This window comes from Microtus pennsylvanicus, chromosome 4 (genome assembly GCF_037038515.1).
Source record: "Microtus pennsylvanicus isolate mMicPen1 chromosome 4, mMicPen1.hap1, whole genome shotgun sequence".
NCBI lineage: Eukaryota > Metazoa > Chordata > Mammalia > Rodentia > Cricetidae > Microtus > Microtus pennsylvanicus.
In genome coordinates, this window is record NC_134582.1 from 65,420,432 (window position 1) to 65,441,724 (window position 21,293).

The 21,293-nt window shown below is 46.4% G+C and overlaps 1 protein-coding gene and 1 long non-coding RNA gene across 2 annotated transcripts in view; one reads left to right on the forward strand and one right to left on the reverse strand.

Annotated features, from left to right (window-relative positions):
• Positions 1–1,239: 1,239 nt before the first annotated feature.
• Kctd1 (potassium channel tetramerization domain containing 1) overlaps positions 1,240–21,293 on the forward strand; it is a 202,531-nt gene continuing 182,477 nt past the window's right edge. Inside the window, exon 1 of the mRNA XM_075969261.1 lies at positions 1,240–1,344. Within this exon, the coding sequence (XP_075825376.1) occupies positions 1,336–1,344 (9 nt within the window). The 5' untranslated portion in view covers positions 1,240–1,335. The remainder of the gene's footprint in view (positions 1,345–21,293) is intronic.
• LOC142848702 (uncharacterized) lies at positions 16,616–21,114 on the reverse strand. Its single transcript, XR_012910454.1, has 3 exons — positions 20,750–21,114; positions 17,749–17,897; positions 16,616–16,840 (listed from the first exon to the last, which is right to left on the reverse strand). It is a non-coding gene; the product is annotated as an uncharacterized LOC142848702 (long non-coding RNA).

Consider the following 21,293-nt stretch of genomic DNA (forward strand, 5'->3'; position numbering starts at 1 on the left):
GTGTGTGTAGTCTCTCTCTGGTGTGTGTTTATACACATGTTTATTTATTTTATATGAAGTGTCAGCAAAGTCTTTGAATTAATGAACTGTGAAGAACTCAAAAACATACCATTTCAAAATGCACGCTGCAAAGATTTAACACTAATGGGAGGTGACCCTCGAGTTTACAATCAAATATCCCACTCTAACCGAAAAGAATTAAGATAAAAGACAGTCTTCAGCAAAAGTCTTTGAACAAAGACCTAGAGAGGAAGAAGAGATGGAGTGGAAGATGGTCAGAAGTCAGAACTGCAACTGGGGAGGTGTGTTTGTATTCCTATCTTTGCCTCCAACAAATAATGGACTCATACAAATTCCCTACAAAGGTACCGGGGGAGGCAAGGAGAGAACACAGGAGGTATGTTCGGAAGGTTGACAAATAAACCTAAATGGTAGGTATGTTAGGTTTTGTTTTCTTTTAATTTTGCCACTAAAAAAAAATGCAGTGTAACTCCTTCAATCTCTTTACAATTCTGCATGGTTGAACATTTGAAATGAGTTTGTGTATCACCCCCAGGCACTGATTCAGACTTGATTGGGGCAAAGCAGGCTCCATGTGCTTATTTTTATCCACGTCATTTGGGATATTTATGTCGCCAAAGGAACCAAAACCACGCTGTTCTATTGCCAAATTATCACCTAGCCTTTGATCAGACAGGGCAGCAAGCCTCATCAACAAGTTGTGCGACCTTCCTGTAACAGTAACGTCAGGTCAACTCGAGAAAGTGAAGCGAGAGCCCTAAACACAAATAAAAAGAAACAACCAACAATTCTTGTAATTATCATCATCTGCTGCATTTCCCTCTTTTGGCAAAGAAACACTCCATCCATTTGTAGAAATCGCCTGCGGACACGTTACATCAAAACTAATCACAACGATTAAAATCAGCTTTTCTGTGCAAGAGGAGAGTAAAAAGCAAGTTGGAGGCTGAAATGAGACTGTTTTTCCAACAAAAAAAATCTGGGGAAATTTTCTATATGTATATTTCTCTATAGCCTATGTAAGTCTTTATTTTTGAAGATCAACTGTGAGCCCTGTGATCGGTTAATTTGATTTAAGTTTTATTTTGGAGATTTGGATTAGAGGTAGAGGCGCGAGTTAATTGTATCCTGATCCTTGCCTTGAGGGGTTTCAAAGCCCTGGAGCAACTCTCCTCTGTATTTTGTTCTGTCTACCTTAGCCAAGCTATTGCATTTCTCTCTGGTGTGGCGAGGCGAGCAGATCGCTGGGAGAGAAATCGGAAAAGGGGGGAGAGGAAAAGGAAAAGGGGACTTGGAGAGAGACTTTGTGCTTCAATGTTTCAGGTAAGATCTGACGGTTTGGGTTTGTTATTATTTGCTAAGGAGGGTATGGCTGGGACTTTGGGCGCAACTCGCTTTTACGCATGTGCCAGGCATGGGGCGAGAGCGCGGCACACTCGCACACACGCAGCCGGGCGCGGACGGCGGCTTGGGAGCCGCTCGCACCGGCTGCGGCTCCTCGGTTTTCTTCCTGGCCAAGGGAGCCGAGCGGGCGCGGGCGGTGGCCACGGAAGTCCGAGTCGGGGGCTCCGCGGGGTCGGTAGCCGGAGCGCCGACCGGGCTGGGGCGGGCAGAGGGGAGGTCCCCACGGCCGGGTCCTGAGTCTCGGAGCGCAGCCCCACGACTCTCGAACCCCCGTCGCCCCCGTCCCTGCTCCCGCGTGCCGCGCGCGTCCATTCTTCCCGGGGCGCCCCGGGGCTCGGCGCCTACCTCGTGGGGGTGGGGATCGTCGCCCTGCTCCCAGCCAGCCTTGGCGGCGCCCCCCGGGACACTCGCTCAAAGACGCCATTGTGGCTGCTGAGCGGATCGGGCCCCGGGGCGCCTTATTTATTTATTTACTTATTTATTTATTTATTTTTCCCTTCCCTTTTCTCCCCGGCCGAGCCCTTTTGTGAGCCGCGGCTAGTGCCGAGAGCCGGCCCGCGTGCAACCCGGGCTGATCTAGATTCGTCGCCTCCGCCCACTCGGGCGCCTTTAAAGCCCTTTCCCATCTCCTCCCATTTCCCCTCCCCCCCTCCCTGGGTGCAAATGTTTCATTTATTTTTAAAAAGCGCCGGTTCTTCTTCCTCCCCACCTCCTCCCTTGTTAGTGAGCTGGGATTAAGAAGTCTCCTTGGGAGGCGGGCGAGGACTGGGGCGGTGGGGAGGGGGGAAGGCTGCGGTCGCCGCAGGTAACGGTGGTGGCTTTTGGCGTTCGCCTCCTCTCCCCGAGCCAGCAACGTGGAGTCCAGAGCCCGGTCCTTCCCTTCTCTTCCTCCTCCTCCTCTGGCGGCCACTGTTCACTTAAGGGACAGAGTTTCCTGGTCACCACCGGTGTGCATGGTCTGAACCGGTGCTCCGGGGAGCAGGGGTAGGAGGAAGGGAGTCAGTTTGGCTCCTTTCTGACCTCTTTCCTCCCCACCCCCAGCCTGCCTCCCCTCTTGGTGGAATTGTGGAGTGCGCTTCCTCTCCTGCCCCCAAGAGGGACCTGGCTGGAAAATAAGAGTCCTCACCTCCTGGAAAAAAGACAGGGGAGGGTGGCACGTTGTGTTGAATTGCTTCCTAAGTAAGGTGGAGCCCCTGAACGTTCAAGAAGGGTAGGGAGAACCTATGGTGCGGGGACTTTTTGCCTGGACGCCGGCCTGGCACAGGCGTCCGGCATACAACTTTCTAGCGATCGCGGGCCGATAGGGATTGCCTTTGTGCTTTCCAACATTCAGGCTGTCGTGGAAATGATTTTCCAGTGTAAACATGTTTTCACTGTCTGTGCTTCGGCTTCCGGCTGGGCCGGAGAGGACTAAGTTAGCAAAGTTTCGATGGGGCGGTCGGCTTTGTACGTGGAGAGTCGCACGCGGAAACTGTCCAGGACCCCTTGGCTCTGGCTTCCAGGCTAAGAGAGACACCGCAGTAGGCAGAAGTAATTTGGTACAAATATTGTACAAATATTATACTACCGTTTAGACCATACGACTGGCTGCTTTGCCCACCTCCTCCTGTGTGTGTGTGTGTGTTTGTGTGTGTGTGTGTGTGCGCGCGCGCGCGCGCGCGCGCCCTTGGTGGCACTTAGAGAGACACACAGTTTAACATACTCATTCTTTAAGAAACGTTTGCCTTCTGTTTTCAATCAACTAAACTGGCAGCCAGAGATACAAGTTTATTTGAGAATACCCTCTGGGTACCAAGCATGCTTGGATTGTTTTAGCAAATTAAAAATGAGCAAAATGCTTTTACCTTCTCAGCAGTAGACTCCTTAAGAGACCTCCTGTTTCGTGTGTTATTGTGTGTGCGTTCCGGGGGAAGCGTTTTCTGTGTGTATCTCAAATGTTTTTAATGTGGAAAAAACCAAAATAAAGGATTTTTTAAAGACTGAGACTGATGTGGTGGAATGATTCGTTAAATCTGGACCATTTATGATTCATTAAATCAAGAAATTCACCTGCCTGTATGGGAGGCTGTGGGAGTTAATAGCCAGCCGGCTTGGCGAATTTTAAATAGCTGTGAGTTCATTTGTCTCGGGGATAATGGGCAAGATGCCTATTTAGATTTTGGTGGCATGTGGCTTCGGAGAAGGGGCTGTCTGTGTGGGAGTCCTGCTCCTGCAGATTGAGAAGAGCTGCTGGTCACTGTAAGAATAGCAGTCGGTTAAATGTTTACCAGTGAGGTGACAAAGGTGACCCTGGAACTTTATAACTTCAGATCAGAGAGAACTTGGCAGGATGGGACTTTTGTGTGTAAGAAGAACATAAGTGACTAGTCAAACGTGCCGAAATCTCTAGATGCATTAAGTAGGAATGATTGTGTGTGTGTGGGGGGGAGGTATCTCCCACCACAGCATGTAAAATGACTGCAGTAGTTTTTGCTCTATTAATTATGCCTGAAGCACAATATAGACTCCCCGAGCACACACTAGAGGTCTCTCTTCTAGCTGTACAATTATTGGCTTTGTAATCCTTTACCAGACCTTGTTTAATAAGGGTGTTCAGTGAAGGCCTGGTTCAGAAGGAATTTTGCCTTCCTGGTTATTCTCCGTACTTGGGGGAGAGTATTCAGCAATTACTGCCCGTTTTATGCTGCCCACGCATTTGGAAAGGGATTAATTTAAGAAAGACTTCCGTTGACTGGTGAAAATGTTGCTCAGTTTGCTTTGAATCCTGCATTTTAGGCTTGCCCGCACCAAATTATTTACCCAAAGCAATTTCTTTTAAAATGCAAACATAAACAGTGAAAGTTGCATTTGTTGGAGAGTGTTCTGAAATGAAACTTTGGTTTGGCTCTTGAGTTTAGCAATGCTTTCTAGTCTTTCTAAACTCAATGCGATTGCTGCAGCAGCCTGAAATTTGCTCAGATCTCTCCTTTACATCCCGGGTGAGTCACTCAAACAAGGCTTTTTGAAAGTTGCTTTTTTAAACTGTATTTCTGAACTTTTTTCAGCTATTATTTATCATTTTCCAATAAACAAAACATTTATCCTGAAGATAAAGCATCACAGGAATACAATCTTTTGGATATGTGTGTGTGCGCGCGCTTGCTTGTTTTGAGAGCTTCCCCATGAAGGCATGAGAAACAATTGGCCTTCCCTTCCCTGGAAACAGCAGCCGCTCCCTGACTTCTCATTCATAAAAATGTACTATACTAAGGCTTTGCTTTTGAAGAGTTTGGTTTGAGAGCTCTGGGAAGAGGAAGATGAGGTTAACTTTTAAGAATCATTTTCTGAAGTTTGTTCTCATTAAGCTCATCCGTTCATTCAACCATTATTTCTTAGTGCTGACTGTACAGGAAACTCCCCGCTAGATGCTGGAGACACCATGGTGGGAACGGCATGCAGCGCCATGATTGCTTGATTACAGAGACAGACATTCACCGAATAACTGAACAACTGATAAGAGATTAGTGCTTTGGAAGAAAAGGGAAATTTCAGTAGAATGAACCAAAGAGGGGCGAAAGAGCCAGGACTGGGGTCAGATTTCCAAAGAAAGCTCTAGATTCTAAGATCTAAATGTTGAAGAGGTAGGTGAAAGATCTGGGCTGCAGGATGGAAATCTGGTTTTAACCCTCACCGAGGGATAGGTGGGTGAGAAAGATGGGAGAGGCATGGTGTACTGTGTGCATTGAAAGGACAGTTCTGGAAGTGCACAGGCAGCTAACTAGATAGCCCACGGTGGGAGATTCGTAACCCGTGCATCGCCTAATACAGTGGTTGGGCAAGAACAGATGTAGCCAATGACAGAACGTGATGAAAGAATTTGAGATCCACTTAGAAGGAAAACGGGTGGAACCCAGGGAAAGGTTGGTTACAGGTCCCCAAGAAGGGAGAAGTGTTGAGTGTCAAGGTTTCGGGCATCTTGTGACTTGGCTGTGAAGGGTCCTCCAAGTAGATGGCAGCTGCTGCTATAGGTTTGGATGATTATGGACCCTTTAGGGGGGAAAACCTTACTTAAGGAAGTAGGCCACCGAGGGTGGGCTCTGAGCTCCGTATCCTGGCCCTGCTTCCTGCCCACTTTCTGCATCAGTCCAAACATGATGTGAGGGAATGCGGAGTCCACCAGCATACCCCTGCCACCATATAGCCATGGCTTCCATGCCTTTCCCTTGGAGAGGGACTGTACTCCTCACATTGTAAGCCCAAGCAAACCTTTGCTTCCTGCAATACAGCAGGAAAATTAGTGAATACAGGGCACGTTAGTCAAGTATATGATGGTGTTCAGGATGCGGGCTTTGGTAATGAGAAGCCTCATTCACACCCAGGGCATCTGAATTCACAGAGGCAGCCAAGGCATCTGGTCTGGTCATTCTTCAATTGCTCCATTTGTTCCCCAGTCCTGTGCAGGGCCTGCAGTCCTTCAGGCCCCGCCTGCCTGCCCTTCGCATCCTGTCCTCCAAGCCCCTCTTTTCTTTATGACCTGCCCTGTGAGGTCTGTGTAACTAGCTCCTGATAAGCTGGGAGTCATCATTGAGAGAGTCTTGTGTTTAACCTGCTGGAACAAAATCAGGTCTGTGTCTTATAACACACATTGTGTCAAGAATCTCATAAAACCAGTGGTGTAGTGACTGGCAAGCTGCCTGTGTTATAAATAACTCTGCATCCATGCCCCTGTAAGCAAATCTAATTCAATTCGTTGGGTCACTGAAAACAATACGAAAGTAGGAGGAGTGGGTGGGAAGAGGAGGGGGATGGGCAGGAGCTGGGCGACAAGGGAAGGAAATGGGGTGAATAGAATATATCATGTAAATGTATAAAATATGTAATTGCGTATAAAACATTTATACTAGTAACTTAAAAATATTAAGGTATTAAATTACTAGAAAAATGAATTGTTTAGTGACTGTAGAGATTGCTCAATGGTTAAGACTGCTTACTGCTCTTGCAGAGGACCTGAGTTTGGATTCCAGCACCCACATGTTGGCTCACAGTGGCTTATGATGTCTGGCTTCTGTGAGTTCCTGCATCGCCTGTGGTGCACATAACTATAGCAGGCAAGGCACACATACACATAAATAAAATAAGTGAATATATGTTTATAAAAAATTAATTTCAACTCCACCTTTTAAAGGCATTTACATACAAATAATATAATCATTGCATGTCATAAGAAAGAAAGAAACGAAGGAAGGAAGGAAAGACCTGTAACTACACAAATAACCCTTACATTGTCTCCTACTTTGATAGATTTTTGTGCATCTGTCCTTTGTATAGATGACTGTCTTGGTCAGTGTTCTATCGCTGTGAAGAGACCCTATGACTTTGGCAACTCTTGTAAAAGAAAACATTTAATTGGGACATACTCACTTTTTCAGAAGTTTAGTCCATTATCAGCATGGTGGGAAGCACGGGTCACACGGGAGACATGGTGCTGAAGAGGTAGCTGAGAGTTCTTCATCTGGATCCAGAGGTGGCAGGGAGAGACAGACACTGGGACTGGCTTGGGTCCACCCCCAGGGGCATACTTCCTTCAACAAGGCCACAACCCTAATTCCTGTCAAGGTCCACTCCCTAAAGACTGAGCATTGGAAGCTATGAGCCTGTGGGGGCCATTCCTACCACCACAGTGACATTTGTGTTGCTGGGGGAAAAAATCTAAGACAGAAGCAATTAGGAGAAGAAATGATCATCTTGGTTCTTGGTTTCAGAGGGTTTCATGAGAAAGACATGGTAGGGAGGAAGGTTCGGGAGAGAGGTTCAGTCTGGGGTTGCAGGCTCCTGCGGGGGCTATTTATGTACATGGTGACTAATTAGGAATTACAAAAATTGTGACTGGGGACTTCCTAGTGACCCATTTCTACCACCTAGGCCCACCTCCTAAACAATCCACAGCCCCCTAAAATACCTTCATCCACTGGAGAACTCCAGGCCATCAACCAGTTGGGGAACATTTTAAATTCAAACTATAATGATCCCTGCATCTCAGACTTGCTGTACTGATCCTTGGCTAGCCTGATCTTCATGCAGCCTTTCGTATTTCTGTATAAGTGAACATTTTGGTACTTCTGATATCTTGTTCCTTCTTTCAATTTGTTCTTATTTCTACAAAACGTATTCCTTGATGTCTAGATTCCTAAAAGATAGAGACCTGCTAGGAAATTGTTTTGTCCAGTATGGGGTTCACTATCAAAACAGCACTTACTACTGACTGTTAGCTAATTTTTAAATAATTTAGAATTGGGCATTAAGTGATCTTACTTTCAATATCAAAATACATTAGGAAAAGAATTTTCACTGAAGAAGCCCGCCATAGATCTTTTATAATAGTATGTCTCTTTCTGCTTGTACTTCTTCCAAAAAATTCCAGGCTGGGGCTACTTCCAGAAAATTCAGGCTTCAGTTATTTCCAGGAAATAATGCAAATACCATTCTCTTCATGGGAGTTTGATACACAAATGAATTCCCTAAGTCTTGGGGGTGAGCTTTGATTAGATAAACGTCCATCCTTTCGGCCACATCACCTGGAGTTCCATTTCCAACCTCCCTTGTGTGGTTGCTGAGAGTATACACAGCATCAAACACCCCAAGGCACGCACTATTGCAGGAATCAGCCCAATTCTGGATGCTTTCCCCTCTGCACACTTGAATCCTGCTGGGTCCTGGCTTCATGAGTGCTCAGAATGTCCGTGGTTAAGAGGAGCAAATCCACCACACCTCACTGAACCCCTGGAATAACACTAACTACAAAGCTTATAGGAGGTAGTGTAAGTCTGGGGTGGTGGTAAACCCTGTGAACTCACTCTCGGATGTGTCAGGTAGAGAATATTAATGATAAACTCAGAGTCACCACTAATGTATTGGTAGTGAACTAAAGGAAAGAAATTATTAAGCTTCCCTTTGGTGTAATTTAACCAGAGTGAGGCTAGATTTGAATCCTTTCTCCCTTCTGTCATTCCTGTCTGTTTCATGAACTTGAATCCAAGCCTACCTGAATGCTGCCTTGTCTGTCTCTCTGTCCCTCTCTCCGTACATCCATGTCTCCAATGTGTGTGTGTGTGTCTGTCTGTCTGTCTGTTTATCCGTCCATCCGTCCTTGCATGTCTGTGTCTGTTCCTCTATTAACAAAGGGCTTTGCTCTGTGTTTACTTCACAGGACAGAAAGCGCCTCATGGGGAAGGAATGAGTACCTTATAAAAATCTTTAACAGAGTTTCACAGTCACTGACTAGCAACACTGCCCAGCACTATCCAAATGCTGCTTCCAGCCTTTGTGATGAGTGCTCGTTTATAAGGCTGCGTTCAGCCTGTTTTCTATTTCCAGCATTCATTACCATCACACACACACACACACACACACACACACACACACACACACACACATACTTGGGTCTGGAACTTGGAAGAGTACGTAATTTAAGATTACAGCTATGCATTAGCTTAGGTTATAAAAGTTGATATGGGAAATCCAAGGCAAGTAAGGTTGGTTTTTACATTGTTCTTTTAAAGGCAGGTTAAATGAACAGGCTTAGTATGCAATATGATAACAATCTTAAGCCCTACATGACTTTAAAGTATATTATTAACTTTGACTATGGGGTCCAGCAAAAGCTTTGGTCCCTTTGGATGTATTATTTTGTAATAATGCATTACCACAGCCAACCTTAGCATTAATCTCTTTATTGTTCCATGAACATTCCTAGCTCGCTCTCCAATCCAGGCTAATATGAGAGGTTTTTTGTTTGTTTGTTTCTGAGATGGAGGCTTTCACTATGTGGAATTCTGTAGATCTGGTTAGCCATAAACTCAGAGACCCTTCTGCCTCTGCCACCTGGTTCTGAGCATTTTGATAGACACTCTGCAGAGTGTTCCTGCACTGCCATCAGCTCCCATTCATTCTCTGCCCCCCGCTTTCCTCCCACTGCTATGCCGTTCGTAAGAGAAAAAGCAAAGAATTGAAATGGTTGGAGGTGGTGGAGAGATGGCTCAATGGGTGTTTTCTACACACACATGAGGACCTATGCTTGGGTCCCCAGCACCTACATAAAAGCCTAGTATGGGGCTTCTCACCCATAATTCCAGCAGTGGGGGAGGGGTATGGAGACAGATGCTGGGAACTCACTGGCCAGCCAATCTAGCCAAAACAGTCAGCTTCAGATCCAGTGAAAGAGTCTCTCTCAAAAAATAAGATGGAGAGCCATCGAGGTAGACACCTGGCTTTCCCACGTGCCAGCACGCATGTACACACCAACGTACGTAACCCTTGTATCTAAGTACACAACAAAGTGGTTTGTGATTGCTGCCATCAGAACATCCCGGTTGTAAAGCTCTTGCTGAGCAAAGTATACGCTCACACATACTCGGCCACATCAATCAAAATGTGGGTTTGTTTTTCTACTCAGAGCGAACTGACAGTGGCCCCTGCTGCCGCCACAGGCTGCCACTAGGACAATGCCTTCTGAACTGGAAGGATTTCAGATGCTCTCTAGAGGCCGTGAGATTCTTCCTGATGCTTCCTTCCTAAGCATCTGCTGTCATCATCACTTTTTATTGGGATACCAATCCCACTTTGCTGGAAATCTGTAGCTAATGGAACAGAAAATGTATATAAAACCAGAGGCCAAGTATCTCTGTGTGAAAGAATCAAACACTACATTGGTCCAGGGCATTAACAATTCTCCCCCAAACCTACCTGCTCCATGCCCATATTCACACCTGCCTCGATCAGTTTCTAACTGTATCGTCTTGACGAACTTCACTTTTCTAAGCCTTGGTGTTCAGACTGTAAAGTAACTGGTTTGCTGCCCTGTGACTGAGTAACAGCGTGGGCTGGCTATTAACAAGACAGCAATGGGCTGAAGATCATTCTGAGAGTCAAGTGTGGCACACATGCCTGTCATGTTCTGGCCATCAGAAGAAAGTGTAGTCTAAGAGTAGAGGCTGTGTTTATTTTCCTCACCTCTTTTTGTTAGACTGGGTTTGGTTTTAAGTATTTATTTATGTTTTATTTATGTATGTTAATGTGTCTATATGCCCATAGAAGCCAGAAGAGTTTTTCCTACTCTGTGGAGCTAGTGTACAGGTGGTTGTGAGCTGCCCAACATGGGGTAAAAACCAACTCTTCCTCTGGAAGAGCAGCAACGTACAGCAATACGCCTAACATTTGAGCTTCTACTTTTAATTTTCCTTCAAAGTTTTATTTTTGTCTCTGTCTCTCTCCCTCTTTCTGTCTTTCTCTGTCACTGTCTGTCTGTCTGTCTCTCTCTCTTTGTGTGTGTGTGTGTGTGTGTGTGTGTGTGTGTGTGTGTGTGTGTGTGAATGGATGTATTTTCCCTAGGTGGGGATTTGTTGCTCTGAGGCCCAAGGAGGGTGTCAAATTCCCTGGACTGGAGTTGGAGGTAGTTACGGACCTTCACATGGGTGCTAGGAACCAAATCCAGGTTTTCAACAAGGACAGCAAATGCTCTTAAGAGCTTAGCCATCTCGGCAACCCGTTTTGTTTGTTTGTTTATTTGTTTGTTTCTTCTTCTTCTTGAGTCAGGTCTCACGTAGCCCAGGCTGGCCTCCCTCGTTACTATTTATAGTTGGCCCTGAACATCTGATCGTCCTCTTCTGCCGTCAAGTACTGACATTGCCAGAACTTACGGCCATACCCAGTTCTTTGAGGCATACAGCGTTGATGCTCAATAAATAGTTTAGAAGCCAGACGCTGACTTTGCTTTCCTGGAAGCCCTTTCTGCTACTGACAAGAGAATCCATGTTCTGCCAGATGCCCTGGCCTGATGGTTTTCGGCATTGTCTGATTAAATAGATCGATCATTTGGGACAGACGAACTTTGTTTAAAAGATAGCCCTCTTTTACTTTTTGTTTTGTTTCGTGTTTTTAAAGACAGGGTTTCATGTAGCTCAAGCTGGCCTTAAGCTTTGTGTGCAGCTAATGAAAACTTTGAACTTCTTAGCCTCCGGCTCCCACCTGCTCCGTGCTGGGATGGCAGGTGTGTGCCACCACAACTATTGTGAGACGTGCTGGCAGATCGAACCCAGCTTCGTGTTCACAGGAAACTCATCCTGTGCAGACTCGTAGGGTTACCAAACAATGCAGACAATTAGAGCTGGTGTTGGAAGACAGGGCAAACAAGCCACCCTGTTCTGTCCCCGCCCGGTTCTGGAGTTTGTTGCACCATTGAGCGCCTCAGGAGCTGGTGCGATACCCATTCCATCCAGCAGATGGCGGTGACGCACACTCCTGATCTTGCCAAGCCTCCGGTTTTTTACTTTCTGGCATTGAGAAAAGCTAGGTTAAGCCAACTTTTAAAACCTGCCTTGGCTGCTCCCTGGGAACAACTGAGGCGCGGAGGGTCGGCTCCAAGCTCGAAGCATCAGCATCTCCAAGTAGCCCATTTCCTCCTGGGCAGTGGGCCAGGGAGGAGACATATCCTTGTGTTTGTGTTAGCATCCACGACTGTGATTTCCCGAGAACGGAATTATCTAGGACTGGGATGGGATGGGGGGAAGAAGTGGAAGGGGGGAGGTTGGAGGGGGTGCTGAATGCCTAATGAAATCAACAGAGGAAAGTGCTATTATCCCCCAGGATCAGCCATATTATCACATGCTCCATTGAAATGACTTGGGATTCATCAGAAATCAAGAATTAAATAAAGATGATAATTTTTAAGTATTCATGAGCCACCATGAAGGGAAAAGTGTTACATGTTACTGAATAGTAATTTGTAGTTCTGTCTTCTTGTAGGGCACTGGAAACTTGGTCTTCCAGTTGCTCGGAGCCCCGAGTCTGCTGTTAACACTTTGACCATACTCCTAGCTTCATTTAGCACTTTTGAGACACTAATTCTTCTCAGCAACTCTGTAAAATGGGGGAAATAGTTATGTCTTGACCTATAAAAACCACAAGGACCTGAGGATGTTGTTCAGTAGGGGAAGTGCTTGCCCTGAGACCTGGGTCATCATCATCAATCAGTCGGGGATGGTGGGGATGGTGGCACAGTCCCATAATCCCAGCACTCAGGAGGCAGAGGTAGAATTAGAACTTCAAGGTCATCCTTGGTTACATAGGGGAGCTTGAGCCAGCCTGGGATGCAAGAGACTTCATGGGGTAGGGGAAAAAGAGGATTTCAAAAGAAGCATAAATACATTGGCTGTGTTTCATGCTCAGACTCCAGAAGACAAACCAATGGTGCTCCTACTGCAGAGTAAAGCTCTAACCGTGGGTCCTTGGAGAGCCTGGCCTTGATTTACAGACACAGAAAATCAACAACGAGAGGGTATGGGCTTATGTTCTAGTTGTACATGATACAGCCCATCAACATTTAAAAAAATCTTTTTACATTTTTTTAATATGTTTATTATGTATACAATATTCTGTCTGTGTGTATGCCTGAAAGCCAGAAGAGGGCACCAGACCTTATTACAGATGGTTGTGAGCCACCATGTGGTTGCTGGGAATTGAACTCAGGACCTTTGGAAGATCAGTCAGTGCTCTTAACCTCTGAGCCATCTCTCCAGCCCCCTCTTTTTACATTTTTAATGACAGGTCTTTTGACATTTATAGCCATTAAGCTATTTTCAGAAACCTAAACTGTTAGCAGAGACCCAGGATGGCCCCACTCCCTGAGAGATTCCACTCATAGACTTGCCACTGGTGTTCTCCCAAGGAAGTAGGGAAGGTCAGGTGACTTGCTGAGTCTCTTTGTTTGCTACATAGTCAAAGATGATTGAACTCCTGATCCTCCTGCCTCTGCCTTTCCAGTATGGCACTACAGGCACACTCCACCACAGGTTCTTCCTATCGCTTCTGAGGGACATCTAGTAAAACAACTCTTACACATGTGTTCTGGCAACACACACTGGTGAAGCAAGCCACCTGCAGCATGCGCTAACTTAGCCCTTCCTTGACTTGGGGTGTAGATCACTGGCCTTGCGACATGGAGGCAAGCAGATTCTGAGCCTCTGCTACCTTTATCAAGAACCCTCTCAAAAATAAACAGACTGACAAAGCAAATACCCCTTGAAGTGTGGGAGGCAAGGCTGGTTCTAGGAGCTGAGCTTTCGTGGGTTTGGACTCTGCAGCCTGTGCTACCATCAAATAAAGCGGTTAGACACATCAGTCTCTAAGAGAAAGCCAAAATTTCAGAATTAAGTCTGCTTTTCGGGTGGCTGAAATATTTCAGAGATCTGAAGGAAAGAAGTGACGAGTCATTCCTAGGTTTCGTAAGTCACACTAGCTGCATGAAAAACAGGGTTTTCTGAAGGAAAACCAGATCTTGATCTATCCGCTGCCCAGTTCATCAGTCACTGCTGAGCAGGAAAATCCATGAGAGTTCACAGCCGGTGGAATCATGGGTACTCTGGCAGTCATGCTTGTTGGTGGATGAGTCAGAACTGAGGATGTGAGATGGGATCGAAGCTCTACAACCTTCCACCTGAAGCAATCAGGGCTATTTCTCCTCATGTTTAGCCCTTGCAATCAAACCTTTGTGTTTATGCAAATCACTGAAACTGAAAAAATGCTATTCTTTCGCTTCTGATGTGTCTTTGTGTCTAAATGCATGAGAAACTATGAATATTTCTAGCTGAAGTTCAAATAATTTTAAAAAAAGCACAACCAAGCCAGGTGGTGGTGGCACACTCCTTTTATCCCAGCACTCGGGAGGCAGAAGCAAGGGACTTCTCTGAGTTCGAGGCCAGAACTTCTGGTCTACAGAGCAAGTTCCAGAACAGCCAGAGCTATACCAAGAAACCCTGTCTGTTTTGAGAAAGAAAGACAGACAGACAGACAGAGAAACAGACACAGAGAGAAGGAGGAAGGAAGGAAGCTGAGCTGGTTCATTCTACATAATTACTTAAGGAGTCTTCCATGGTCATCCCTCCACCTTAAATACTGTGTTAGTCAAAATATATTTTAGGGCCAAGAGAAACGGTGCATGGGGTACAGGTGCCTGCCACTACCAAGCCTGATAGCTTGCATTCAGCCAGGCTGAACCTGGTGGGTGGAAAGAATCAACTCCCTCAAGTTCTCTAAACTTTAGAAACTGCCCGCATGCAAACGGGAGTGCACACACCCCTAAAGACACGAGTAAATAAAGCATAATACAATTTAAATGCATTTCAGACTTCAGACATAGATTCAGATTTTGCTTTTGAAAATGGGCTCCTAGATTTCTTTTCTTTTCCTTTGGTTGTACAATTGCAATATTCATGTACTTCAGTTATTTTTGACAGTTCTTCTGCAAACTATAAATGCCTGGGAAGAACATTTCTAAATTACCCCACTAAGGAATAAGACAGATACATTTTTTAACAACTGAAACAAAAGCTACGTTCTGCTAAGTTTCAGCATTAACTCAGTGTCCTTATGGAGAAGGCACAGTGCTTCTCGGCTGACTGGGGGACAAAGCCCTTCGCACACAATAATTCCTAACCTCGGATTATGGATTTGTGTGTATGGCTGCCCACACGTAGGGTCTGTTTGTGACTCTTCAAGAGCTCATAGTGGGGTTTACAAATGTTCTGTGCTCCAGGGCTGGGGTGCAGCTCAGTTGGTAGAGTGCTCTCCTAATATTCAGAAAGCCTGGGTTCAAACTGTAGAAATGCTTACACTACACCCTGCTGGCACTGCCTGCAGTCCCAGGGATTTGGCGGTAGAAGCAAGCGATGGGGTCACCCTTGACTACAGAGTGAGCGCCACATTAGTTAGCGTGGCTTTTGCTTCTGAACCTCGCTGCTGCTGCCCTGTTAGTCAACAGCCCCTGCCCCTTATTCCTTCATGTCCTGGACCTCTTGGTCCTTCTTGTCTTTCTAAGGTTTCCTTTTCATCCTAGGGACATGAGTGATGATGGCCAGTCAGTCTAGCCTAGTAGGAGAGTTCCAGGAGAGTAAGAGGCCCTGTCTCAGAAGCAAGGTGCAGAGTTACTAAGGAAGACAGTGAAGGATGACCACTGGCTCACATACATGATGCACATATATGAACATGCATACAAGTACACGCACAAAGAGGTTAAGTGGGTACAATTAAGTGCTGTGTAACAGAACAGGTCAGTGTCTGGATGGTGTCACTGTTGCTGGGCATAGCGTGTCCCTTGTTATGGCTGTGCTTGGCAGACTCTCTACTGTCTTACCTCATTCTTCATGGGGGGTTTGATATCAAAATTCTCTTCTTCTCTTAAGTGCCTTTGAACCTGGCTTACAGCTGCTAGACAATCCACATGTCTGTGTCCTCCCAACCCTCAAATATTTCATCTTTAAGCTCTAGTGTGGCTGTATTTGGAGAGCTGGCCTCTAGGCATATAGTTAAGGACAAATAGAGCCATAAAGGCCTAGAATTGTTACCTGGTCAGGTTAGCCACGAGATCTTTCTTCTCTGCTGGCTGTCTGTGCACCAGGAACCGAACCCTTGCCAGCTCTTGAGGTGGTCAACACCTTGATCTTTGAATTCCTGGCCTCCAGAATCATGAGAAATAAATTTGTTTAAAGCCAACTGGTCTGAAAGTGTGCTTTAGAATCCAAGCTGAATAAAATACACACTTCTAAAAATAAAACAGGTGTGAGCACATGCACACGCATGACCACATACATACACACTCAGCTTCCGCTCACTCCTGACTCTTACTTTCAAATCATTTCCTTTCCTCGCGTGTTGTAGAAGCAAGGCCGAGTAGAACAGGATCCCAAACACGGATCTGCAGACAGTCCACAGGGCTTTCTCTAACTTCTCTTCGAGTAGAAACCTCTGCTGCCTTCCGGTATCCCATGCTATTTAACTGACCTTGTAGGTCACTTTGGTCTCTGCTTGTCACCAAATCTCAGCCTAGTTCCTAATATAGTACTCTCTTTTTCTTTAACTGAATGGTTTTTTTCCCAAGTGATTTAGAAAAATGGGAAGCTATCACTGAATTTCTTAGTATTCCACATAGGTGGTACCATCCGTCATCTGCCTCATTCCAGTTGAAGCAGAAATGCAAGTTTGGAATCAAACTTAGGAAGATGGTTTAAGGAAATGTTCCCTTCTAGACTCTACTGTGAGCTCTCTGTCTCCTCTCTCTTCCCCTCGTGTGTGTGAAACATCAAGATTTATATATGAAATTAGAATCCAAACCATTGTTTATTTAATGGAATATTGTCACACCACAAGCCTGCAAGGTCCTGTTTATCTCGAGGATAAATGTCATCACTGTCCCTGTGACAGTCAGATTCTGGCACTGTCTATGGGAGATGTGACAATAGGTAAAGATGAGGCTGTAGAACGTTGGCTTCTGTTGCCGTGGTGACTTCTAGTTTCCATGCTGGTCCTCTGCCCTCACAGGACACCCTTTCCATGTCGTCCACAGTGAATCAAGGCAGGGTCCGGGTTCCGAGCACAGGAAAGGCACCTGCAGGGCAAGGGAAGTAGTGACAGCTGCAGCGATGTCACCCCAACCTCTGTGAGGTACTTGTCACATCTGCATACACACTCAGGGACACAGATGCACAGGTACAGGAGCGAGGTGCTTTTGTCTGTCTACTGTGTAGCCCAGGCTGGCCTCGGTTGTGGAAATCCTCCTGTCTTTGCCTTCCAAGCATTGAGATCACAGGTGTGTACCATTAGTCTGGCCTTTCCGCTTCTAAATAGAACCTACTTGTATGGTATTACTTGTTTGTTGGTTTGGTTTGGTTTTGTGTATTCAGTCTTCATAGCAGAGGATAACCTTGAACTTCTGATCCTCTTGGCTAGGGTTACAAGTGTGAGTCACTATACCCAGTTTGTGTGGTGCTGTGGATGAAACGCAGGACCTCATGTTAAGCTCAGTTGTTGAAGGTGCACAGGATAGTGCTCTGATAACTGTAACACGAACTATACCTCCTATTGGAGTTGCTGGTAAAAAGCCACAGCACTTCGTGCCTAAATGTGGCACTGAGCAGAAAAAAGCCCTGGCCATCGTGATGGTGATGAGCTCCTATGGAGAGCCCAGTGCACTGTGAGCTCTGGGGAGGGGGCTTCTCACAACTCAGGGTAAGGAGACTTGGGGGAAATCACAGTGACAGAGACCAGTAGGAGAATTTTTCAAAAAGCAAAGTGAGCAGAAAAGGAGGTTCATCTGTGGCTGCCCGAGTTACCAAATGCCAGCCTGACAGGGAGAGGGGCTGTCGTGGGAAGAATTCTCAAAGCTGTGACTAAGCTAAAAAGGGCAGAGGAGCTTCTGCTGAAGAGTGCGGGTATATTTTTAAAAATGCAAACTGTACAAGTGGGTATTACATATGCTGTCAGTTACAAGCAACTGATGCACTAGCAGCCTGTTACCTGGCATTGCTGGGCTGGGAGAATGGTTCCAGTTCTCCAGGCTTAGGATCTTGTGGGAAGAGAGTAGATGGCAGCTGGAGAGGGTGATGACCTCCCATAGTGTGGCAGAAGCCCAGCAATGTCCACAGCTCACTGGAGGGAGCAAGTACCTACGAGAGCTTAGAGATGCACACAGCTGCACACGGGATGCACACAACTGCACACGGGATGTGCACAGCTGCACATGGGATGTGCACAGCTGCACATGGGATTCACACAGCTGCACATGGGATGCACACAGCTGCACATGGGATGCACACAGCTGCACATGGGATTCACACAGCTGCACATGAGATGAACACAGCTGCACACAAGATGTATGCAGATGCACACGGGATGCACACAGCTGCACACGAGATGTATGCAGATGCACACGGGATGCACACAGCTGCACACGGGATGCACACAGCTGTACACGAGATGTATGCAGATGCACACAGGATTCACACAGCTGCACATGGGATGCACACAGTTGCACATGGGATGCACACAGCTGCACATGGGATGCACACAGCTGCACATGGGATGCACACAGCTGCACATGGGATGCGCACAGCTGCACACAGGATGCACACAGCTGCACACAGGATGCACACAGCTGAACACAGGATGCACACAGCTGAACACAGGATGCACACAGCTGAACACAGGATGCACACAACAGGGACAGTGAAACAGATAAAAGAAGTAGATCAAAGATAAATGTGGCTTTGACAGAGACAGGCAAAGAATGTGGGTTCCAAGATGCTGTTGGCTCCTTCCTAGGATCTAGAGCCCACCAATTTGCCCAGCTTACAGTTCTTGTCTTCCGTGGTTTCCCTGGGTTTCCTCAGAAGATGTCTCTATCCCAGGGAGTGTTGTGTCCCTTGACTCTCGTAAGAACTATTTTTATCTGTGTGTCGACCTGCCTAGGGTACATCTTCACTTGGCAGACACTTCTGTGGCATCTCCAGGGGAGCCTACAACCTTCCTGCTCTCTGTGCTTCTCCTGCAGTGGCCTTACCATTCGCCCACATTCCCAGTGTAGAATCCTTGTGGCTTTCTTTCTTCCTCTATTACCCCCTAGACTCAGAGTTACACATGAAGACAGATGTGCAGTGCAGGAAAGCATGCGGTGCTCGCTGACACACACACACTAGATGACTGCTTCAACTGCCCTGATACAGGGATCACAGGCATACACCACCGCACCTGACAATAACTGTGAGATCCTTTCCCAGCCGTCAAACTGCTCTTGTCTTGGACATTCTATCCTTGCTTTAAAATATTCCAGAAACTCCCATAGCCTACTGGACATGACAGAAAAGCCTTGGCCTGACTTACTGGGGACCCCTCCCACCACCCCACTTATATGCCAGATTAAGGCCTCTCTAGATTCCTTGTCCCAAACTGCTGTGTCCTGCTGCCATCTTCTCTTTATAGCGTCCTTTGTCCTCGGGGACCCTTATCTCCTTCAGCTTCAGGACAGATTCCAGATACTTGCTCCCTCAAGCTCTGGGAGCTTCAAGCCCAGGTCTCGGATGCTGGCCTTGAAGGTGAGTTTAGGTTGCAACTGCGTTAGCATCTCTCCATTTCTGTCAAACTTCTCTGGTGTTTGAAGAGGACCAGAGATGGGGAGCAGAGGCAAAGGGAGGGGGAGGGGTTCCTTAAGAGCATCACTAACTGAGTTATCAGAAAAACCCTGGAGACAAAGTATTTATGAGGCTAGAAGATCGTGAACTGTCCAGATGTGGTGATTTAAATGAGAAATGACCCCTCTACTGTCAGACATTTGAATACTTGGTCTCCAGTTGGTGGCACTGCTTGGGGAGACTTAGGAGGCAGGGATTCGCTACAGGAAATGTGCCGTGGAGAGTTTAAAGTTAAACTTGTAGCTTTGTTCTTGGGGGTTTGTGGAAGTCTGAACGAACATGGACTTCAAAGGGAGTGGCACTATTAGGAGGCATGACTTTGTTGGAGTGGGTGTGGCCTTGTTGGAGGAAGTGTGTCACTGTGGAGGAGGGATTTGAGGTCTCATATATGCTCAAACCAGTATCTTAGTTCGCTTTCTGTTGCCTTCAAGATGTAGAACTCTCGGTTCTTTCTCCAACACCTTGTCTGCCTGCGTGCCTCCATGGTCCTACCTACCATGACGACAGTGGGCAACACATCTGGAACTGTAAACCACCCCAATTAAATGTTTCCCTTTGTAACAGTTGCCATGGTCATGTGTTTCTTCACAGCCATAGAGACCCTAACTAAGACACGGTTTAAGATGTGAGCGCTCAGCTCCTTGATCCTGCTGCCTCTGTATCACATACACCAACCCTCTGGAACCACAATTCCAAATCAACATCTTCTTCTGTAAGTTGCCTTGGTTGTGGTGTTTTATCATAGCATAGAAAAGTAATTAGCACAGCGGGACCTTGTGGAAGTGTAATTAGAGTGACTTTCGAATGGTTTGCTATTACCTTTGGAGAATCAAAGGCTTAATCAAAGAAGCATCGAATACAGAATGGATGGAAAGGCTTTGAACTTGGGAGATGAAGGTATACAGTAGATACAGAAATTTTGGGTGTTATTAGTGGGTGAATTATCTACAAACGGTATGATATGTATGAGAGAGACTTCCTGAAATGATGCTAGGGGCCTGTGGTCCGTTAACTCAAACTGTCCTTAGTTCAACTTTCTAAGAAGAACGTAGTGATGTCAGCAGCCTGCAAGACCTTGTACTGGGCCTGGTATCAGCATCGTGTTCCTCACTGTCCACAGCAGCTACTTAAGGGTTGTTGTCCCACCCTTCACATAAAGAAACAGCAGCACAGAGAGCTGTATTTTATGTCATTATCATAGCATTGCACAGCTTAGACCACAGCGGAACTGAGATGCCAATCAGTGGACTCCAACGCTGGGCTAGTGGACTAGATTGTTTCCTGGCTGCTGTAACAAAACACCCGACAAAAGCAAGGAACGAAAGATTTACCTGGACTCTGCTTGAGGGTACAGGGATGGCGTGGAGGAGTGTGAAGCCACTGGTCACATTGCGTCTACACAGAGAGGTGAATGCCGGTCCCAGTTCATTTGTTATTCAGTCCAGGACCCCAGCCCTCAGACGGGTGCTGTCCACATGTTGGGTGGGTCTTCTTACCTCCGTTTACCTATCCTGGACACCTCTTCAGCAACACACCCCGAGGCTTGTCTCTTTTGACAGGATTGACTGACACATGGATATTGCATCTAGGGTGGACTGGCCACTGTTCTCACACAGAAGCTTCCGGCTTTTCTGGGTCAGCAAGCAGCTCCCAAATCAAGACATGGAGACATTATTGGTTAGACATGCTCAACTTTAGCTTTAGCCCATTTATGACTAGCTTTTTTTTCTTTAACCTGTTCCTTTTCATCTTCATTTTGCCTCATGGCTTTTTACTTTTCCTTCTGCATGTCCCACTCTGTCTGTTGACGGGTGGTGTGTGTCCCACTCTGTCTGTTGACGGGTGTTGTGTGTGCGTGTCCCACTCTGTCTGTTG